Raw genomic sequence first — 23,699 nt, 5'->3', positions numbered from 1 at the left:
CCCTCGTGGTCATTTAAGTTTGAGACCCCTGGCTTAACCGTTTATCTCCATTTAAGATTTTAACCTTTTTCTTCATGTTTTTCAGGTTCACCTCTTGTAGTGTCATTGATAGGTGCATTATTACGAGATTTCCCTAATCGTTGGGAATATTACCTCAGACAGCTGCAGAATAAGCAGTTTAAAAGAATAAGGAAATCATCTTCTTATGATTATGAAGCACTTGATGAAGCCATGTCTATGAGTGTTGAAATGTTAAACGAAAATTTTAAAGACTATTATAAAGATCTTTCTGTCCTTCAAAAGGATGTTAAGGTGCCGACTAAGGTAATAACAGCAAAACTGAAAAGAAAATGACTCACTTTAAAAGAAAAAAAAATACTGGTTTTAATCAATGTGTATGACCTAATGAAAAGAATATATCACCATGTTGACTGAAAAATAATACTGCAGCAGACTAGCTCCATCATCATATAATAGCATCTTAGTGTGATATTAAACAAAAGAGGTAGTAACTGAAGAGCTGTTGAAATAATATAATGCTTTGCTGTTATATAGCTCTCTTAATCAGACTTTAATTGATTTAGCCAAAAGTTGAAAAAGCATTTCAAAAGTGGTTAGCAGTTGAGATAGGTTGAGTAAATAAGCATGATCACCATTGGTCAGAACATGCAGATGAGTGCAAGGCAGACACAGGAGTGAATTAAGTGGCAGGCTGCCACTTGATTAATTTAGCACTCTTTCCCAATATTATGTGCCTCATCTATCTCTCTCATACCAGATATTTCACTGGGCCCAGTGAGGGGTTATGTAGCTCCCCACATATGACCAGTAACTTGGGACAGACTCTCCTCAGCTCACGTCTTGATTCCTCTTGCCTTGCCCTTATAAGGGGATACTGAAGTGGTATCTAGATCTGTGAAGAGTTCTGGTCTTCCCTTTTCCTTAAGCAAAATCCTGGGTGTAATTTAAGAATATAAGAATGGCCATACTGAGTCAGACCAAAGGTCCATATAGCCCAGTATCTTGTCTTCCACCAGTGGCCACTGCCAGGTGCCCCAGAGGGAATGAACTGAGCAGGTAATCATCAAGTGATTCATCCCGTTGCCCATTCCCAGCTTCTGGCAAACAGGCTAGGGACACCATCCCAGCCTATCCTAGCTAATAGCCATTGATGGACCTATCCTCCATGAACTTATCTAGGTTTTTTTTTAAAACCCTGTTATAGTCTTGGCCTTCACAACCACCTCTGGCAAAGAGCTCTACAGACTGACTGCATTATGTGAAAAAATACTTACTTTTGTTTGTTTTAAGTCTGCTGCCTATTAATTTCATTTGGTGACCTCTATTTCTTGTGTTGTGAGAAGGAGTAATAACACTTCCCTACAGCATTTTAAATACACTTCTTGTACACTTCTTAAATGACTTCTTGCCACCTGGTCCAATGATAGTCTAAATATTTTGGACATCAGACTCCCCTTGGCTTTCCCTCTAGTTATTTTAAGCAAAGATTCTGTATGTGCTTGCTTCAGAGGTTGAAATCCCTCCTTAAGAACTTCAGGCATTTCTTGGCCATATTTAGTGCTAATAAAATGCCTAATTCCTGCACTTTTATGTAAATCTAGATTGATCTGTAACCTAGTTTGGTATGAAAAGTTAACTTTGCTGACCTCATTGTTTTGCCTGTTGTGTAGGAAGTTTTATGCATTAATTAATGTGTTCTTTGTCGAATAAATAAGTAATTTTGTGACCTCTTGTAATTTTGGGGTAATAGTCATATTGCTGCTTTAGTCCTACCCCTTTTATGTTTTAAAATGCTTTTGGTTTTTTTTTTAGGTGCTTTGTATTCTTTGGGATATGGAGACTGAAGAAGTGGAAGATATACTGCAAGAATTTGTTAATAAATCTCTCTTATTTTGTGATCGTAATGGGAAATCATTCCATTATTATTTGCATGATCTTCAACTTGACTTTCTCACAGAGAAGAATCGCAATCAGCTTCAGGTACAATAACCACAACTCTAGTTTATAATGACTCTTTAACACTAATCAACCTAGTGTGTTTGATACACTTGTGTAACAGAAAATAGCCATGGTCTAAAATCATTCTTATCTTCCAGAATGTTAACCAACCATTTTTGTAAAGACAGATTCTAAATACAGTTAACTTTAACTCTGCCTATTAAATTAATTAAACTGTTTTTTTTCCAGTCATTTATCACTTTTGATTATTTTGATACTGAGTAATTTGAAAACATTGAGCTGAGCTGACAGTGGGCATGTTTGGAGTTACGAGATTCTTTCAAATGCATTTCTTCTCGTTTCTCTGCTATAACCCATTGCTAGTGGAAGATGTTGCAATATCCACATCACTACATGATATCAAGAAGTGTCAAGATGACACTAGAATTGGAATTACCACTTCTATTTTGGTCTATTTTAAATGCAGAAAATAGAAAAGTGTGTGCATATTGGTGGTCTCTTGAAAGAAACCTAGGGAAGGAATGAGAAAGTGATTGCAAATAGTTTATATTTTTCTCAGTTTCTCTCCTGTCACCTTCTAGCACACACTCATTTAGCAGAACTAACAATGAAGAAAGAAAGCAAAAGAACAAGATCAACAAGAGTTACTTATGCAAGTTACAAAGGGCTTTACAACTCAAGGCTGACTCCAAGCATAAAACCTTTTAAATTTAGGTCTTAAAAATATAGTTTCCCATATTTCACTTTGCTTATTTCCATAATTGGAGCCTAATGTTTCCAAATTCATATCTTGGACATACTGAATGGGCAGCACATTCAAAGCTCAGTGGATGACTTGGAGAATAAAGTTAAATGTAGGTCAGGCAAAGGCTGAACTATTATTAATTTTGGTTATATAAACCCATAGTAATATTTAAAATAGATTACCGTTATTTTCTGGCAGCTAATGACTTAGGGCATAACAGGGCACTGTCCTGCTCCCATCTCTTTTCTAGCCAAGAACTGCTTGGAAATCTTTTTTTTTCTTGATCACCTTTTGCAATTTATTTACAGTGTCCTTTCCCACCATCTTTACAACTTGTGCAGCTCAGAATTTACAATACCATACACTTGGCAACAGCTCATTCAGCCAAGGATGGGGTAGACAGAATGCATCTTCCCTCTCAGTGATCTCTTCTGGCTCTGCCTCTGAAAAGTCTACCAGGCTCTCTTCCATCCTGAGCACTTCCTCCTTCTTGTACTTTTTCTACTTTCTGGGTAATGGGTTAATTAGTCTTGTTGCTGTCTCTTGCCCTTCCACAATCTATCAATTTACAGCTTTTCCCTGGTGGCTTACTCTGGGTAGATTTAATTGGTGATCCAATGATCAGAGTGCTGGTGTAGCTACAGTTGCCAAGCACTCTGTCACAGAGGGATAACTGGCTTCCAGAAGAATTTGAGCTTAATGCATCCTCTGAGGTCTGAAATTAATTACAGGTACAAATTATGAAAGCCTTTATTGTGCTGCTTTTTCTAGGTTTGACTGCAGGTGGTCCTGGAGCAGGACATACATGGAATCCTCCCTCTAATCCCACCAAAAATCATCTCACATCTAGGGATGCCATAGTTTTAGTACTGAATGAATAGTGAGCGAGCCTAGTACTTGGAGGGCATAGAAGTTAGGGTGGGATTTTCAGAAAAAAACCTAGGTGATTTCAAAGTATAGGTCCCAGGATTCTCTTGAAACTCCCACCCTAAATTTTCCAGGAACTCAGAAGATAAAAATAGCTAAAAGTGATCTTTTCAAAAGCAAGAAAGAATCTTCATAAATTCAAGACCCCTCCTCACCCTGAAGACAAAATACCTTTCTCCTTCCTCCATAAAGTAATATTTTATATGCAATGCAAAAAATGGTAAATGCTCACAATAGTCATGTACTGCACTACAAAAGCAAATAGATGACTCCTTTGTGCATATAGAATGTGAGCTCCTAAGGACATAGAATGATTTTATTTTGTAAAGTGCTTTATACATTTGCAGTGTTCAATGAATATGGTGTGATGTTCCCAGAACTTTGGGATTTCCTTTAGTGAAAATATGGTCCTGACCTAGACATGGGACTATCCTAAAGATATTGTGAAAAAATTTTGCAGGAGAAAAATTAACCTTTCAGATTGTGCATTTAGTGAACTTAGATGCTTATTTCGCTTTTTATAGAGATGGCAATTAAAATTTTAATTACCTTCATTCAATAAAATATTTTGAAACAAAAAAGCAATAGAAATATTTTAGCCCAGGATTTGATAATAGTATTAATTGAAAATGTTGTTGCTATTCATTGTTGCAGGAGCTGCATAAAAAGATAGTAAATCAGTACAAGAAACATTATAAACTACATATACCTACTCCAGCTCAAGAGGACTGTATGTACTGGTATAACTTTCTAGCATACCACATGGCTAGTGCCAACATGCAGAATGTAAGTTTAGACTCATGTACTTTCTTTCTCCCACAACCACTTATTCTCTCCCTATATAACTATTTCCTATAAAAGTCTCTTCCTCAGTGTTGCAAACTCCTGTGATTTCATTGCAGGTCCTTTAACATTTGGTGTGGTGTTGGTTGATTTTTGTTGGCTTTTGTTGTTTGTTGTTTTGTTGTGTTCCACAAAAACCAAGCCCCAGCTCTTAGAATCAGGTGGTCATGCCAAAATCTTTGTTCATATAAAAAAGTAACTTTCTAGCTTTCTCATAATAGCGGAGAAAAACTTAATAACGTGAACCTTAAAGGCTCAAAAATGAAGGAAACTGAAAAGAACCCCAACTTTTTGTTTTAAAATTTCATGATTTTTGGGAGCCTAGTGTGACAGAGGACAATATTGTGGACAAACTTTAATTAATTAAATTAAATCTCGTTGAATTAAGATTAATGTTGCTGTAGTTCATTGTATTAAAAATGCAGGTGCTTGTGTTGTGAGATTATATGCAACTTCTCTAGGAGGAGCGGGTATGCTAATGTAATTCCTTTGGTTATTATCACTTTGAAGCCACCCACTGGAGAGATTTGAAAATACTAGTTCAAACTGGGTTCTCCAGGGAGCCACAGAGAGAAAGAGAGAGAGAGAGAGAGAATTTTTGGATAAAATAGCCTTTCAAAAAGACTCAGGGCCTCCTTCTTGATCCAGCAAACGAACAGGATCTCTGGTCCACCAGAGGGTCCCAATCCTTAGGGAAGGATTGGAAGGACTTGGCCTAATGGCTGTGTCTGTTATGATCTTGTGACCAGAGAAGAAACTCCTTTGTGGGTTATAAGGACTAATCACCTGACAGAGCCTGTGTTGGAGTTGAGGTGATCTCTGGTAAGCTTATTAGCATACGTGTAGTTTCACTTGTGGTTTTAATGTTTTTTCTGTACTTACTGCCTTTGCCCCAGGAATGAATAAATAGAGCTATGTGGTAACTTAGAGTGATTGCCAAGAGTTACGTTATTACTCTCTGAAGAGAAAGTAAGCAAACCTGCTTAGACAGAGTCCCTTTCTGAGAATAATACAATAAAGGCAGAGAACTGTGCAGCCTGGAATTACCGTGATCAGAAGGGAGAGAGATGCAGGTCTCCACCCGAGAGAGGCAACGGCTGGGGAGCTTGAAGCCAGAGAATGCATGCCCCTTGATGAATCACTGAGGTGAAATACAGTTGCAGTTGTCCTGAACTGGGACTGCCATAAACAGATAGCTAAGGGTTAATGTCTCTTTCACCTGTAAAGGGTTAACAAACAGTGACCTGCAACACCTGACCAGAGGACCAATCAGGAGACAAGATACTTTCAAATCTGGGTGGAGGGAAGCCTTTGTTTGTAGTTTTTGGGTTTTGCTTTGTTCTCTCTACGCTTTGAGAGTGACCACACATACCTACAGGCTCTCTAATCTTCTGTTCCAATTTTGTAAGTACAAAAGTAGAAAGACAGTTTAGTCTTTTTAATTGTTTTTCTGTATTTGCAACTGTGTATCTGGCTGGTAGATTTTTACTGTGTATTTGGGTGAAAGTATTCTAAATTGTATTTCTGCTGGAGAAAGCTTTCTTTCTAATGTCTATAAGCTGAAAGACCTTGTAACTTTTTACCATCTAAATTGCAGAGATAGATCTTTTATTTTTTCTTTCTTTATATTAAAAGTTTTGCTTTTAAGACCTGTCTGATTTTTTCCCCTTGTTGAGGCTCAAGGGAATTGAGTCTGTATTTAACAGGGAAGGAGAAGGGAGGGGGACAAAAAGGAAGGGGGGAACCCACCTGATTTCCCTGTGTTGTGATTCAAAAAGTTTGAATCACGGTGATCTGCTAGTGTACCCAGGGCGGGAAAGATCTGGGAGGAAGAAAGGAGAAAGGGGGAATCCCTTTGTTTAGATTCACGGAGCTTGAATCTGTATATTTCTCCGGGAGCCCAGGGAGGGAACACCTGGAGGGGAGGAGGGGGAAGGGAAATGGTTTATTCCCCTTTGTTGTGAGATTCAAGGAATTTGGGTCTTGGGACCGCCAGGAAAGGTTAGGGGGAGACCAAAGTCTATCAGGCGCTCTACTCTATAAGTCCTGATTGGTGGCAGCAGTACAGGATCAAAGCTGGTAATTAAGCTTAGGGGAATTCATGCTAGTACCCATATTTTGGACGCTAAGGTCCAGATTTGGGAATTATACTATGACAGGGACACCTACCTCGTGATTTTTAAATACTTTGGATTCGCCATACTGCTGCTTTCTTACATTACAAGTAGCTCTTTTGGGGTGGGGGAAATCCTTAGGGAGGGGAAATCGTTTAGATTATCTCATCAGATTTAATTTTTCTCACCATAGTTTTGTTATATGTTGTATGTGAGCCATTCTGTGGATGTGGAATTGAGGGGGGCTATCTACATAGATGCCTTCATCTATCTTACTTATTGGGGTTTTGTATTCTGTTAACAGTGGTCAGAACGAGAAATTTCGTCATTTAATCTTGTTTTCTTCCTATTTTTTTTTCAAAGTATGAAAAATTTCAGTTAGCTCTATAATTGGATCAAAAATGGGAGAGAACGCTTTATGAAAACTACATCAGCTTCTCCCATTTTTTTGGTTTTTGAGTTTTGAACTTTTGTCGGTTTCAAAATTAGAAATGTTTCTATCAGGTTTAATGTTTTAATTATTTTTATTATGTAAGACAATTTGTTTGCAGGGTCCTTATTCATGTTGTAGCCTCTTGAAACTCCATTTGTGCTAAAGCAAAACAAAAAAAGAGAGAGAAAAATTGTAGGTTTTTGTTTTGTTTCTTTTTTTAAATTGTAAACTTTGAAGCATAGAGTTGTCTTTCATTTCTACAGCATTTAGCAGACTGGTGCTACCAGAAAGTAACAAAAATAATCTGATAGGGTAAATTGGGGACACTTGGAAAAAGATTACTAAGAAATTAAATTAAAAAAAAAAAGTAACAGCTGGTCAGCATATGTAATTTACATAAAATATAATTTTCATAACTTTTCATTTTTATTTTTTGTAATGTATGGTGATAATGGAACATTTCTTTAATATATTAAAGATCTGTTGCTTGTTGGCTAGGACGCCTTCAAAACAAATGTCCTGTATTCATATCTGGGATACAAGGCATTCAGATTCTTCAAAGAAGTGGTTAGAGTTTTCATCTCATTTACTTTATAGAATATTTCCCTTCCCCTCCTCCCTCCCTATTATAAATATTTCACTGCTTAGAAGTGGCAGTAACACTTGCTACTGTAGGGGGGCATTAAAGTCTGTCGACCAATTTTTCAAGTTATAAACTTTTTCTCTGCTAAAATAGAGCTAATTAGTTTTATATAGTGTGGTGCTCTTAGGTAATCAGGTTAATGCACAATAGAGGTGATGTTAGAAACAGCTTCATCCTTTTACTAGACAGAATTTATTCCATCCATTCTGGTTGTTTTACCCTGAAACTGCTTTAAAGTTTGGCAATGACAGCTTCATGCGTAGTAGTTATACTTTTGATTTTTGTCAGGACTGTGAAAGCTTTAAAAAGTCTTCTCTGTCAATCTTTGTAGGACATTCTGTTGGATTATATTCTTGTTCTTGACAATTTAACTAAAGCTAATAATTGGGAAGTTTATCCTGTCTCTTTCCATATGTCACAATACTAAGTAACTTCAGGCTTTGGCTGAGGATATCTTTTTCAGGATCTTACATAGCTGTCTCTGGCTCTCTCTTTAAGTGTGCGTAATTGATGAGGCCTGTTCTTAAACTTTGCCAGTAATAAATTTTAGATTTTATGGCTTCCTTTAATATGGTGTTTTCCCCCCCTTTGATGTCCGTCTGTTGTCAAACTTTAAGCTTTGAAGCCTTAGAGGGATGCTGATTTTTACTGTACACATTTAAAAAATGCTAGATGCAACAATTTTATATATGCAAATTACTTTTTCCTTAAACATATTTGTTAAACTTTTTTTTTTCCTTACAGGAACTTTGTGCTCTCATGTTTTCTCTAGATTGGATAAAAGCAAAAACAGAGTTGGTAGGGCCTGCCCATTTGATTCATGAATATGTAGAATATAGCCATATATTGGATCAGAAGGTATGTTACTTTAAGATAAATGACTAATAGTCTCTAACCATACCTTGTTTTTCTGTTTGATTTCAGGTTATTAAAAAATAATTAATTGGTTAGAGGCCAAAGGAAAGAGCGGTGAACTATGGAGTTGCCTTACAGTAAAGCCTGTAGTTTGGGGAAGAAAAAATAAATTCTTGGACATTAATATGTAAATGAGTGACAGACCACAGTCATAAATTAACTAAAAAATAGAGCGTGTATATATTCAATGTGAAGACTGAACATAAATAAATAATAATTTATATACAGTTGTAAAAATGTTGAATAATTATAATTCAGTAAGAAGTAACACTGTGGGAGGGTTCCTGTAGTCCCCACATCCTATTGGGACAGATTCTGTCACCCTTACTCTGTGAAATAACTGGTTGACTTTAAGAGAGCTGCTTTGGGATTAAGAGACTACTCAGGGTGAGTAAAAGTCATGGTATCTGGCCCATTATTTTGGGGGAATCAGTGTAATATATAAGTTACTTGTAAATATTCCATTTTATTAAATCTGTTTACTCCAGGACTAAATATAAACTGCACTTCTGAAAGATTAGAATTATTATGCAAGATGCAAAAATATGAATAATATGTGTTTGAAAAATGTCCGTGTCCAGTTTTGGCTATATTATCAAACATACCTGTTTTGTTCACAGGATAGCAGAGTACGTGAAAACTTTCAGGAATTTCTGTCTTTAAATGGACACCTTCTTGGAAGACAACCATTTCCTAACATTATACAGTTAGGGCTGTGTCAACCAGAGATTTCAGAAGTGTATCAACAAGCCAAACTGCAAGCTCAGCAAGAACTTGTTAAAGGAGCATTTTACCTGGAATGGTTGTAAGTAGTTGCAAACCATCTTGATACACTGGTTTCTTGCATACAGGGAAACGAAACAACTCTTCTGAAAACTATTTTCTGTGTTCAATTAATCCACAAACATTTTTAGAGAGCATTATGATTTTTATAAGAAAAAGAAATGCAGCTATTTGAGGAATTGTAAATCTAAATTTGTATCAAAAAGACCTTAAAGATAATGTGGCAGATTAATTCAATTGGGGTAAGTGGTGATTAGTTGTTTTTTACTTCTATACGTAAACTGTACACTGCCAGGTTTGGTTCTTAATGCTGAAAACAGTAATTCATGTAGGTATAGAAAGAAACAATAAGATGATAGGTAATTACAGATGTCACGATTTTATAGGGACAGTCCCAATTTTGGGGTCTTTTTTTATATAAGCTCCTATTACTCCCCCACCCCCGTCCTGATTTTTCACATTTGCTGTCAGGTCACTCTAATACAGATAGATAGATATAATGTAACATGTATGGAGATAAGTTTGGGAAGGAAGGTGGGATCTGAACACCTGTAGAAGACATTAATGGGAGAGATTGCAAATGCTTTGGAAGATAGGTTTAAAATTCAAAAAGATCTGGACAAACTGGAGAAATGATCTGAAGTAAATAGGCTGACATTCAATAAGGACAAATGCAAAGTACTACACTTAGGAAGAAACATTCGGTTGCACACATACAAAATGGGAAATGACTGCCTAGGAAGGAGTACTGCAGAAAGGGATCTGGGGGTTATAGTGGATCACAAGCTAAATGAGAATCAACAGTGTAATACTTGCCAAAAAAAAAAAAGTGAATGTCATTCTGGGATGTATTAGCAGGAGTGTTGTAAGCAAGACACAATTCTTCCACTCTATCCAGCGCTAAGATCTCAACTGGAGTATTTTGTCCAGTTCTGAGTTCCATATTTCAGTGAAGATATGGACAAATTGGAGAAAGTCGAGAGGAGAGCAACAAAAATGATTAAAGGTCTCTAAAACATTACCTAGAAGAAAGAGGAAAAATTGAAAAAATTGGATTTTTTTTTAACCTGGAAGACTGAGGGGGTACATAACTGTTTTCAAGTTAATAAGAGGTCGTTACAAGAAGGAGGGAGAAAAACAGTTGTTCTTAACCTTTAAGGATAGGACAAGAAGTAATGGGCTTAAATTGCAGCAAGGGAGGCTTAGGTTGAACGTTAGGAAAAACTTCCTAACTGTCAGAGTAGTTAAGCACTGGAATGAATTGCTTAGGGAGGTTGTGGAATATCAGTCGCTGGAAATTTTTAAGAATAAGTTAGACAAACACTAGTCAGGAATGGTCTAGTTAGTACTTTAGTCCTGGCTTGAGTACAGGGGACTGGACTAAATGATCTACTGAGGTCCCTTCCAGTCCTACATTTCTGTGATTCTGTTCTTGTCCTAAATATGCTTTTGGAAGGAAAGTGCTCTACTAGTGAGCAACAAGTTTGCATGTCGGTGATTGTTAACTCTTCATACAAAAATTATCCCACTTTTGGATGATCAGATCGTATAGCTATTCGAGCCCTTATAGTGCATGTGGAAGGTTGCAATATATGTTACTCTTATGCCCTGAAATCTGGAAGACAAAAGTGAAAGATATTAAAGTGCTCTTCAAAGCATAGATGTACAGGCATTTTTTGTGTGGATTAGATTTAAATAAGAAATCTCCCATATTATTATTTTTCTTAAATCATTGACTATTATTTCTGTGTTGTAGAAATAAAAAATCCATGAAGAACCTCTCCCGTTTGGTTGTCCGTCCCCATACAGATGCAGTTTACCATGCCTGCTTTTCCAAGGATGGACAGAGAATAGCTTCTTGTGGTGCTGATAAAACCTTGCAGGTAAAATACATAAATGTATACAAAACTAAAATATATAAGACAATCCAGACAAAACAGAACTTAAGTTTTTCTATTTTTGTTTTACTATACAAGGATGCCAAGAAACTAGAGTACTTCAGAGGGAAATAATTATAAAGATACAGACAACTGTGCCTAAATTATTTTAACTGTATAATTTATATTGAGTCATCTTTTTATTCAGAAGGATACAGGATTATACGGTTCAAGGGTTTATATCCCCTAAATGCATCTACAGCCAGTGTAATACAGAGATGTCTATACTAGATTGTCTGTTTGTTTTTCTTTAAGTACGCTCCTGGATCATGATGCCTAAGGGCACATCTGCAATACAGCGTCTGTAGCAGCACAGGTGCTGCAGCTGTGCCTCTATAGTAAAGATACTTCCACCATCAAAGGACAGGATTTTTCCATTGATGTATTTAATCCACCTCCCCAAGAGGCAGTAGCTAGGCTGATGGAAGCATTATTCCATCAACCTAGCCACGGCTACACAGAGGGTTAGGTCCACCTAACTATGGTGGACAGGGGATTAAATTTTTCACAGCCCTGAGTGACATAGTGGTGGAATTATTAATAATAATAATAGCAATTATTAATATGAGATCACCAGGCACTAATGTAACCATAAATTCCTTTAAGTCCAAAGATCACATGGTATTTTATGCAATTGCTCTAAAAGTGGCTAACAGCCTCAAAATAAGCCACCACTGTATCCAACACAGTAACAAAGTATTCATAAGCACGTGGTCAGTGTGCTGACAAGTAGGCCAGACCTTCTCATCAAGGGAAAACCTTCTCATCCTGGTGTGCTCCAGCATGATCAGGCATGGTCTGACAGAGAAGCTTAAAATTAATAACCCTGATTTTGTCCCAGACAGATTCTGTTTTGTCCATGCTATTCGTATGTCTTTACAGTTTACTGCTTCGCTGACGTACAATGCTACCCCACCACCTTTGCTTTTATTTTCATCTTTTCTAAACAGTGCATACACTTCAATACCTATTTTCCACTCCTGAGTGCTATTCCATGAGGTTTCTGTAATCCCTATAATAACTGGTTTGACCTGCACCTGCAGTTGTAGTTCCTCTATTTTTTTGCCCAGACTTGCTTCATCTATGTGCAAGCATTCCAGTTTCCCTCAGGCCTCATCCAGTTTTCTAGCTTGTGGTGTTCCCTTATCCCTTGCTATATCTTCCATTAGCTGATTTTCCAGCTCCTGTGTATTGAAGGCAGGCATGGAGATTTCACATGTCTTTCCCAACCTTCTCCCCTCATCTCCTAGTTTAAAGCCCTTTTCAGTCATGTCAGCCTTGAGCACAGAACATTAATATCTCAGGTACTCTAGTGGAGTCCATCAATTGAGAACAGTCTTTTTACAAATGCCTTCCAGTGATCAGTCTTTTTACAAATGCCTTCCAGTGCCATCCCATAACCTTCCTCCTAGCCCCAGTGCTTGTCCCATCTGTTGATCTTAATTATCTTGTTACACCTTTGCTCTCCTTCTCTAGGAACTGGAGTTATTCTGTTGAAAATCAACTGATTTTCTGCTTCTTTAAGTGCCTTTCCCAGTCGAGTGTAGTCTTCCTTGGTCCATTCCAATGGGTATCTAGCAGTGTCATTTGTCCTGACATGCAGCACAATCAGTGGATTTTTTCCGACTCACATCAGGATCTTCCTCAGCCTCACGTCCACATCTTGTATCCTTGCTCCTGGGAGACAGCACACTCTTCTGTTCTCTGGATCTGGTCTGGTCACAGGGCTATGGTTTCTTCTGAGTGGAGTTCCACATGACATAGACCTGTCTCTTCTTGGTGTTGGCATGAATCTGTTTTATGTTCTCTCACAGTCGTCTGTGAATCATCCTTATTTTTCCTTAGGTTCCAGTCCCTGGCTATCTCATTCCTCTCTTCAGCATCTTTTGCTTGTTTCTTGTCCTTGTCCTCCCGTGTAGTGGAGGAAAAATTTAGCCGTGTATGGAATGAAATAGCCTTTGAAAGGGAGCTTGCCTAAATTTTGCTGATAATTATTCTATTCTTTGTTAAATAATTCTACAGAAAAGGTTTTTTTTTAAAAATTGGAAATATACTACTATTCAGGTACCCCCCACCACAGCCAAACCTAAAGATCTTGTCTGAAACCAAAATATGGTGGTCCTTAGATTTGGGAAATCCAAATTTTACAAATTCTGATTTCCTTGCATCTTAAACATAATATTCATGATTAGGTTATTTTTTAAATCTGTTTCATTTTCATTCTTACTCCCTTTCAACTCAACAAGAAAGAGAAAATGTAGAAAAAACAAATTTAAATTACCTTGGTCCTGCTTCAGTTGGCATCTCAAAATTCACTTGAACAATTTTTTGTTGAGGATCAATAGCTCTGAGTAGGAAAATTTAGTCTAGATTAAGCAAGGGTTCTGTATTATCATAAAAGTAAATATGAGAATTTTTGGCAAGATGATGGAAGTATATGGTTTCTTTTCCCCCCACTTCTTCCCATTCTGAGTCAGGGAAACTCAGGAATGAAAGATTTTGTTGTAGGGTCTTCCTCAATAAGACTTTCAAAATCATTATTATACCAAGTATTCTGATTCTTCTGATCTGTCATCGTAGAATTCCTCATTTTAATGTAGATTCCAGGAAACAGTTATCTACATTGAGGATGAAAGGAAAAATATTAATATATAAAATATTTTTGTCTTTGGGATTTAAAATATGAGTACTACTACTTGACAGCCAAGTGGTTGTGTCCTTTATACACATTCAAAATTTTATACACTGAATAGTGAAGAACCTGAATAGAAACACAATTGTGCCCAAAGACAAATTTATGTTCCTATTTTTCTAATTTGTCCATCACCACACACACAATCTTCCCATCATTGTTTTGTTTTTCATCTCAAGTGTATATTGTAACCTTTGACAATATATTTAAGAATAATTATCACCCTCCCCCAGATTTCACTTTCAGCCGTTCAGGAACATTCCTGTGATCTCTGATCTGAGCTCCAACTTTGTAAAGAATGGATATTTAAAATTCTGGGCACACGTTCTATGAGATTATAAACATTTTTAAGATAAAAAAAATTTAACATGAACTGTTTGGCAATTTTCTCTTTAATATTATAAGGAACTCTTGAAATAAGAAAATTGAGAACATATACTGCACGAGGCATAAAATTGATATTTTGAACTTAGCTCAGAGTACATTAGACATAAGATTTCAGTGTTTGTTATACTCTGCTTATGTAGGTGTTCAAAGCAAAAAGTGGAGAGAAGCTTTTGGAAATAAAGGCTCATGATGATGAAGTACTTTGTTGCACTTTCTCTGCAGATGACAGATTGGTAGCAACTTGTTCAGTGGATAAAAAAGTTAAGGTAAGGCAACGGTGGTGAGCATTTTCCTCTGAGTAGAAAAGTAGTTCTGTTTCTAAACTTGAACTAATTTAAACTGAGCCAATTTTAAGATCTTTTGTTTATGTATACCTTATGCGGAGAACAAGTATTATAGGTACTGTTTTTCAACTTGAAAATATTTTAGAAGACATGCCTTTATTTTAGATGTGCATGATGTAAAGCATAGTTTTGTATAAAGCATAATTTACTATCATATTCTCTTATAAGATGATTCTTCAGTCTGGCTGGAGCATAATATCTGAGTGCATGAACAGAATCATTACAACATGAGTGACATCAGTATCATAATAGCTTTCTTCATGCTTGTTGCCAGTGTTGTTTCACTTGCTTCTGTTTGTCTTGTTTGGTTTTTTTAGGCTGCTTCTGTATATTTCTTTAGTATTGTAGTGGGTTCATATATGAATCTCAAATCTTTTACTGAAGAATTTTTTTCTAAAGCACCTCAGTTTTTCACGTTTCAACAAAGTGCAGGCCTGTCCATTTTAATAATACCCAAAGACTATATTTTGGCAAGAGTGAATTGATGTGAAAAGATATTTCCAAGCATCTTATTGTAATCACATTTTTAGTAAAAACTTGTCTGACCACTGTTATTTTTAAAAGCATCCTCTATTTTCCACTCTTAACCACAAGTTGTTATAACTTGGCCATAACAGTATTTTTCTTTTTTTCATTTTAATTTCACATTTTCCCCCTCTTCTTTCAAATATTACTGGGAGAAATACTGTTAAATAGTTACAAACTTATGACAAAAGTGCATTTAATTTATATTAAATGTTCCAGCATAATTGTGTTTAAAAAAAACCAAAACCCACACACATGGTTGTTTTTAATAACTGTATAGAATATATTTCAAACAGTTTTTTTGGTTGTTTGTTTAAATCAATTCTGTTTAGATCTGGAACTCAAGAACAGGTCAGCTTGTACAGGTATACGAAGAACATGGAGAACAGGTCAACTGCTGCCAGTTTAATAACACAAATGATCAACTTCTCTTAGCCACCTGCTCAAATGATACCTACATCAAGGTAAGTGGGAAATGCTGAGATTATTTTTTTATGTTGCTTACTAGTAAAAATGAAGTGTACATACACTTTATAAATACCATAAAACAAGTTCCTTGACTTAAAAAGCTGACTCTGTAAGTTATTAGATAAGACAAACATATGACATGACACATGACAACAACGCAGGTAAGGAAGAATATAGTGATAATTCATCAGAAGGTAGGTAGAATTCTTAGAAGTGGGTTTTTACAGGGGCTTGCGAGGAGGTGGAGTGGCACTTAGCTGAAGAGATCAAGGATGCTGCCCCAGCAGTAGGGGACTGTATGCTAAAAGGTATGAAGATGAGAGTTTGAGAAAAGGCTAATGAAAAAGATTGGTGATAGACTAGTGATAAGAGCAGAAAGTTTGGAGAAGGAAAGATTATGTATTATCTTCAACATCCTGATCCTTGCCTATATGTCAGAGGGTACAAAAAGCTATTGAAAGACTCAAGTGGGAAGAGGGTTGTGCTGAAGTAGCAAGAGAAATAAATGTTTTTAGCAACTGCATTTTGGAATGATTGGGAGCAGTGGGTGGAAGAAGTGAATAGGAAAAAATCAGAAAGGAAAACTAGTAATTAAGGCAAAAATGACCAATGCGTGGAAGATTTTAGCAATTGGGCTGGATTATAACTATAATAAAAAGAGGAAAGAAATGACATAAGAAACTAGAAATGAGAAGGAGATGGACGAATCAAATGGCACCTGGGTTGCAGAAAATAAGAATTGATAGTAAATTGTAGTTGTTGATAGAGATGAGGCAGATAACAAAAATTAGAAGAGATTCCGTTTTGGAGAGACTACACTTGGACATCCTAGAGGATATATCTGAGAGGACTATTGAGAGTTGGGACAGGCTGCAGTGACAGATTTAGATGTTTCCTCTATAAAAGAAGTAAAAACCATGGGAATATATGAGGTTTTAGGATAGTGGACAAGATTTTCATGTGATTAGTGACTTTGTATGCCTCAATTTTTGAGACACCTTAAAGGGACCTGATTTTTCCAAAAATGCTCAGCACATACCCATCCATTAAAAATTCAGACCCCTTTAAGGTATCTCAAATTGGGCACCCAAAATCATCAAGTCACTCTTAAGAAGAGCTACTAAAGGAGGGGTTCTCAAACTGGAGGTTGGGACCCCACAGGGGATCACAAGGTTATTACATGGGGGTCATGAGCTGTCAGTCTCCACCCCAAACCCTACTTTGCCTTCAGCATTTATAATATTGTTAAATATATTTAAAAAATGTTTTTAATTAGAGGTCGCACTCAGAGGCTTGCTATGTGAAAGGGGTCACTGGTACAAAAGTTTGAGAATCACTGCGCTAAAGGTAATGCTGAAAGGCCACTTAGGATGAGAATCGAGTGAGATCATAGATTCAGAGAAATGAGGAGAGTGTGATCAAAAAGTTCAGAAGTCAGCAGACAAAGAAAAATTATAGTGTCCTTTTGATTTAGTTAGCAGGTCATTAGTGACCTTGGAATAAGGGTGGATTCAATTGAGTACATTAATAGGATGTATGACTATTTGAGGGGATCAGAGGGAGTTTAGGAGTTGTTAATAAACTTCTCCTGAACTTGGAAAACAAGAGGAAGATAAGATAAAAGGGAGGTAGTTTGAGAAGCATTGAGATCAAGGCAAACTTTCCATACCCTTCTCCCTCCCTCAAGGGCCTTGTCTTCATTAGGGGAAAAAAAGGCATGTTCTTAGTTTGAGTTAGTTAACTTAAGTGAATTAAAAACTTGAGGTAAATCCTAGTGAAGATGGGCAATTTTTAGTTTTCACATGAGTTGGTAGGTCAAGGTAAGATTTGAAAATCTCAGTCTAAAAATTTAAGTAACTTAATAAATGAGTGTTGCCACTGGCTTCCCTGTGTTGCTGTGAATATGAAGAAAAATCTGAATTAAAGCTTTTTTTCTGTTTTTGAATGTGGATTCCTGGTTTTGGTAGGAAAGTTTTTTTGATATTGTTAGCTTTAGATAGTTTTTTGGTTAAACAGCAGTTTTGTTGTGTTTGCCTTTTATGCAGCTGTGGGATTTGAACAAAAAGTATTGTCGAAATACAATGTTTGGTCACTTAAATTCTGTAAGCCACTGCAGATTTTCACCAGATGACAAATATGTGGCTAGTTGCTCATCAGATGGAACATTAAAGGTATGCTTTGTAAATAACCAGTCTGTTTTTTAAAATGGAAATTTATATTATTGGCTTATATAACATACTTTGCATTTTAATACTGCCTTGTATTCAAGAATCTCAAAGCCTTTTACAAACGGTAATGAATTAAGCCTAGTATTTTCACTGTGAGGTAGCTGAGTGGCATTCCTATTTTAAAGATGAGAAACCGAGGCTCAGAAGTTAAATGACTTATTAAATGAATAATTCTGTGTCATAGATGGAAATAGAACCCAGGGTGTCATTTTTACTCCTTTATCTTCACCATCCTTCCTGTCATGTAACTTTTCTAATTGAGAGAATGATTTTTGGGATACATTTTTAAATCATATGTGTATAATAGAAGATTTAGATTGATTGGAAAGGAGATCTGGCATATAAAATATATCTTCAATATGATAGTCAGGAATGACTAACGTATTCTTGAATTTAATGTAATTTTACACAAATGAGCTCAAGCAGAAGTTTGGGAGGAGGGTTGGGGTTGGTTAGGGTAGCTCTTTTCCCCTATACTGTTATGTTTTCTTCTTTTAGAAAGGGAGGTATAGTTGCCAATTACAGCCTAAAGCTTGTACCATTTTAGAATCACTGTTCAAAGAAGCTTTTATCTTGCTGTAAGAGAAGCTAAATCAGGAATGTTAAAGAGCTGCTAATGCTAGTGCAGCTGCTGTTAAAAAAAAAAAAAAAAAAAGAAAGTTAAAAGTGGTTTAGTTTGGTCTTGGTGAATGGATCAATGAGATCTGGGGACTGAGCTTGAAAAATTTACCAGAATCCTTTTTAGATGGTGGGTTTAAATACTGTCTAGAGACTGATTGTCTGTATCCTCCTTAGCTGGGTCCAGGTACAATATTCTGGCCAGAAACCCAGAATTCTCCCTGATTGGAAGCAGTCCCACCATAAAGCAGTCCCCGTCTTTCATGTCAGCTTTGGCTTGTGGTTACTTGGCGCTCTTCCCAAACCTAGGCAGCTGGGAAGAAGTGAAAGCTTTGCTTGCTTACTTCTTGCCCTTTTCTCCCAGCTGTTAGGGAAAAATTGTTGCTATTTCTTGTCTTTCTCCCACATCTTTCCTTTTTCTGTTCTACCACTGTGCCAGCTGAGAGGAGATTTAGCTTTTCTCTTGTCTCCACCCTTTGCTGCTGTGATTGGGACAGGATCCCTTGATGCTTCTGTGCTACTTGTATGCTTCTGTGGGAACAAAGAACAATCACTTTGGATAGCTGCTCAGAGAAAATATACAAAGAAGCCAGCCAGGTGGGCATTGTTAATTCTCTAGCATGCTTCAGGGAAGCAGGACATTTAAAAGCAAAATACTCACAAAGAATGAGTGACAGCAAACTATTCCAACATCAACTCATTCAGTGCAAATTTACATACATATTTCTTTTAGTATCTCATTTCGATACACCAGTCCCCCTTGTGCTGAGCTTCTTATACAACATAAAGTTAAACTTTCCTGCTGCAGACAGATCTAATTTGAGTTTCATATAGTCTATCTTGAGAGCAGTTTAATCGTGGTCACTCTTCAGAATAATAATTTCAGTACAATAAACTACCCTTGAAAAATGTGCCTAGTTTACTAGGACTCCATTTATATCCAGTATGTATTTTTTGATACGGACAAATATTCATTCTAACCATTCTAAGAAATGTCAGCCTTTATTTTTGAATTCTTGCATTTACAATGAAGCACTTGGTATGCTGTGACATAAACTTTAGTTTCAGTATATTTTCTTTTAAGACTCCAGTGCTGGAGAACAATTTGTTTACTTTCATCTATCATTCATCTGTGTGGTGAGGGAAGTTCAAATTCTACACCTCAACCTGTGAATATTCAGCCTATGATTTCACTTCCTGAGAGCACATAGCAGAAGATGATGTGAAAGCCACATCTTTTACTGCATCAGAAAAATCAGTCTAGGCTTTTTCTTTTAGTTAATACTGTTCAGCATTTTCTGCTATTTGTGCAATTGCATGCTCAGAAGTGGAGGATCTCTTTTTGCTAGTGCTCTACTTCAGTACAGTCAAGGTCAAAGTCATCTATATGTGTACAGTAACTCCTCACTTAATGTTGTAGTTATGTTCCTAAAAAATGCGACTGTATGCGAAATGATGTTAAGCAAATGCAATTTCCTGATAAGAATTAATGTAAACGAGGGGCTTAGGTTCCAGGGAATTTTTTTCGCCATACAAAAGACATTATATACATATACAGTATACGTTTTAAACAGTTTAATATTGTACACAGCGATGAATGACTGTGAAGCTTGGTTGAGGTGGTGGAGTAAGAGAGTGGAATATTTCCCAGGGAATGCCTTGCTGCTAAATTATGAACTAGCACTTGGCTGAGCCCTCAAGGGTTAATACGCCGTTGTTAATGTAGCCTCACACTCTACAAGGCAGCGTGGACTGAGGCAGGAGGGAGGAAACACAATAGATGCTGGGCAGTAGCTGCAAACACTTCCCTGCAAAAACTTAACATGATGATGAGCCCATGCTATCCAGATGGAGCGCCCCACTCTCCTCCTGGACAGCACATACAGGGCTGCACAGGTGCTGACTTTCCAAAGTGCTGGGGGTGGGGGGTGCATGCATGAGTGAGAGAGAGAGTGATGTGCATTGCCCCTTTAAGTATGGTAACCCTACTTCAAGTATGTTGCCCTTTTAAGCAGATCATCCAGTTCAGACAAGAAGCAACAGCTTCCAGCAAGCTCTCTCCTTTCTGTCGCTGAGCCCCATCCCCCTCCTCTGCTTTGTGGAGAGGGGGTACGTGGGGGGCAGGAGCAGGGGGACATTCTGATATCAGCAAACCCTCCCCTCCCACCAGCAAGTAGGAATCTCCCAGGAGCAGCTCTAAGGCAGAGGGCAGGGCAGGAGCAGCACGGCAGTGGGCGGAGGGACACCTGAACTGCTGCTGGGCAGCTGCTGAGCCACATACTTTACAGGGAACTTAGGAGAGCTGCTTGCTCCCAGCCCCCTCTGGTTCTAATCCCCATGAGGAGGAGCTGCTCTTCCAGAGAATCCTGCAAACAGTGGACAAAGGAGGCAGCTGTCAAAGGGTGTTATAAAGGAGCACTGCACAACTTTAAAGGAGCTTGTTCCCTAATAGATCAGCAATGTAACAACGAAACAACTTAACCGGGACAGTGTTAGGTGAGGAGTTACTGTAACTACTCTGGGGTGAAGGATTACCTGGGTTTATTGTTCTACATGTAAAGTTAATTTGAGGTTTTTTGCAAATAAAAAATCTCACTTGCGTCACAGGACTTAGGTGACTACTACTATTATGTTTCAGAATGCTAGCTCTGTTAGTCTGTATCAGCAAAAACTTCAAAAACAAACTCCAACGAGAAACTGCAGAACTGGAATTAATTTGAAAACTGGACACCATCAAATTAGGCCTGAATAAAGACTGGGAGTGGATGGGTCATTACAAAAACTAATTTCCCCATACTAATTTCCCCCTATTGTTACTCACACCTTCTTGTCAACTGTTTGAAATGGGCCACCTTCATTACCACTACAAAATGATTTTTCCTCCCTTGCTACTGTTAATTGTCTCATTAGCACTGCTCCTCCTTCCCCCCCCCAACTTGGTAAGGCAACTCCCATCTTTTCTCGTACTGTGCGTATATATACCCGCTACTGTATTTTCCACCCCATGCATCTGATGAAGTGGGTTTTAGCCCACAAAAGCTTATGCCCAAATAAATTTGTTAGTCTCTAAGGTTCCACAAGGACTCTGTTATTTTTACTACTATGTTATTACTTAAATTATGTCTAGAATTGTGTGTGCTTTATTTCTATTTCGGGGCTCATTGTTGATGATAAATAATCTCATTTAGCCATAAAGGGAAATCTAAAATAACTTTTGTAAAAAAGAAAAAAATTGATCACAAAGTTTGTCTGTGATGTTTAATAAACTACCATTCACCAATAGTTTCTGCTAGTGAGCATCTCGACAAAAGTTGGACAGATGTTAGGTAAAGAAGGGAGTTTGATAGTACATCTGGTTGGTGGAATTTTAGGATAAAGTAAAGAGGGTTACCATAGGCAATTGTATTTTCTTGGTTTCAAAAAGTCAGTAGTAGCTGGCCTATAGTTTTTCTATGGCCTCAGTGCTTCCCACTGAAGGGATTGTGTAGATAGTTTTAAAAAACAGATTGATAGGAAAATATATATATAAAATATGCAAACAGATACAGAAGTATAATATTTGAATGTGGAAGTTTTGTTGGAAAAATTGCAACTAAGTCCCTGTGGAATGTGTAAAATATGTTTTATGTAGACATTCAGTACAAAGTTTTTCAATTTCCAAACTGGAAATTTCTTCAAAACATTTTAATTTAATACAAAATAGTCTTGTACATAACGGCATATATATTAAACATCGTGCTTACAGGAATGTATGTTGTACTCTTTTTACTTTGTGGTATGCACATGAAAAACTACAATAAACGTAATCCATAAAAGAAAACATTCTTTCTGTTAGGGATTATAAAATAGTCTTGCATTTTAAACCCAGAAATGTTAGGCTTTTCTCTGAAATATGTTTATAATAACTTTGAGGGAAAACTGCTTTATGCAATTTTAATATTTAATAGATAAACATAACCTATAACTAAATGCATTTCATAAACAACAAAGATTAAAGTGTATTATGTTTCCCTATGTCTTTTTTTGGGGGGGAAGGGCAGGTAAGGTAGGGCATATAAGATCTTTTAATCTTTCCTGAAAGGTCAGCAATAATTTTGTTGCTCTCTTCTGAACTTCCTCCAATTTTGCAATACCTCTCTGGTAAAGAAATGCCCAGAACTGAGTATGCATTCAAGTGCAATCTCAACACAGCAGTATAGAGGGGCTATCTTCTTTTCGCTATGACCTGTTTGCATACATGAATGTACAGTAACATTCCAGTTGATCTGGAAAATTAAATTAAAAATATTGTATGTGCTTTTGAATAACCTAATCAGTACTGCAATCAGTTAATGCTAATTTCTGTCATTTACACTAATTGATTTTTAAGGCTGATTTTAATATTTTTGTTCTTGAAGCTTTGGGAAGTGTGCTCAGCAAATGAACTGAAAACTATTGATATAAAAGACTTCTTCAGAAATGCAGATGAACACCAGGATGATGTGGAAGTGTTAGTGAAGTGTTGCTCCTGGTCAGCAAATTGTGCTACAATAATGGTGGCAGCCAAAAATCGGCTTTTAGTAAGTACTTCATAATATTCAAACTCTTATTTCTTCCTGTGGTCTGTTTTGTTTTACCTTAGTCAAATTTAAAAAATGCTTTGTTACCAAAATGTGTGTGGTTTTTTGGTACAAATTGTTAGTGGAGGATAGCAGGAATGTTTTATAGTATAAGGGGAGAAAAATGTTTGAATTGTGCTTGTTCCTACAGTGCAATTGTCCTGGAGATCAAGATTCACTAGTTTAGATATGTGGGGGTGGAGAGAGGTATGAGCAGCTATGACTGGCCTCTTCATATTCTGAGGTAGCACTTAACAAAATGGAGTATGAAAAACTAGCTAGGAGCAGACAGTGCAGATGTATAAAATAAAATCTGTAGGGCTTATAGCAATATATGGCAAGAGTCCAGGGATTTTCCTAAAGGAGGGGCCAACTTACGAAGTTTAGGAAATGCTGTTCTAAGGATTGGTGGTATGACTACACTACTGGCTGGAAGACTTGGAATGAAATATAGTGTACTAAGGAGGAGAAGTAATTCTGACTTCTGACTTTCAAATTTATAAAACAGATTATTCAGAA

General features: G+C 37.0%; 1 protein-coding gene across 10 annotated transcripts in view; it reads left to right on the top strand.

Moving 5' to 3' along the window:
* Positions 1-23,699, top strand: part of APAF1 (apoptotic peptidase activating factor 1) — an 80,737-nt gene that overhangs the window by 23,505 nt on the left and 33,533 nt on the right. For 8 of the 10 annotated variants that reach the window (XR_003998472.1, XM_030548484.1, XM_030548481.1 and 5 more), the window contains 10 exons: positions 86-324; positions 1,834-2,001; positions 4,307-4,438; positions 8,430-8,543; positions 9,221-9,405; positions 11,140-11,266; positions 14,540-14,665; positions 15,601-15,732; positions 17,782-17,907; positions 22,980-23,141. Coding sequence is in view for 9 of the 10 variants with exons in the window: in XM_030548484.1 (XP_030404344.1) it covers positions 86-324; positions 1,834-2,001; positions 4,307-4,438; positions 8,430-8,543; positions 9,221-9,405; positions 11,140-11,266; positions 14,540-14,665; positions 15,601-15,732; positions 17,782-17,907; positions 22,980-23,141 (1,511 nt within the window). In the remaining variant the exon portion in view is untranslated. Of the gene's footprint in view, positions 1-85; positions 325-1,833; positions 2,002-4,306; positions 4,439-8,429; positions 8,544-9,220; positions 9,406-11,139; positions 11,267-14,539; positions 14,666-15,600; positions 15,733-17,781; positions 17,908-22,979; positions 23,142-23,699 lie in introns of those variants that run through there. The other 2 variants (XM_030548489.1, XM_030548490.1) reach the window with 2 other exon arrangements.

This window comes from Gopherus evgoodei, chromosome 1, assembly GCF_007399415.2.
Source record: "Gopherus evgoodei ecotype Sinaloan lineage chromosome 1, rGopEvg1_v1.p, whole genome shotgun sequence".
Taxonomy (NCBI): domain Eukaryota; kingdom Metazoa; phylum Chordata; order Testudines; family Testudinidae; genus Gopherus; species Gopherus evgoodei.
This window is presented reverse-complemented; position numbering and strand designations above follow the sequence as displayed.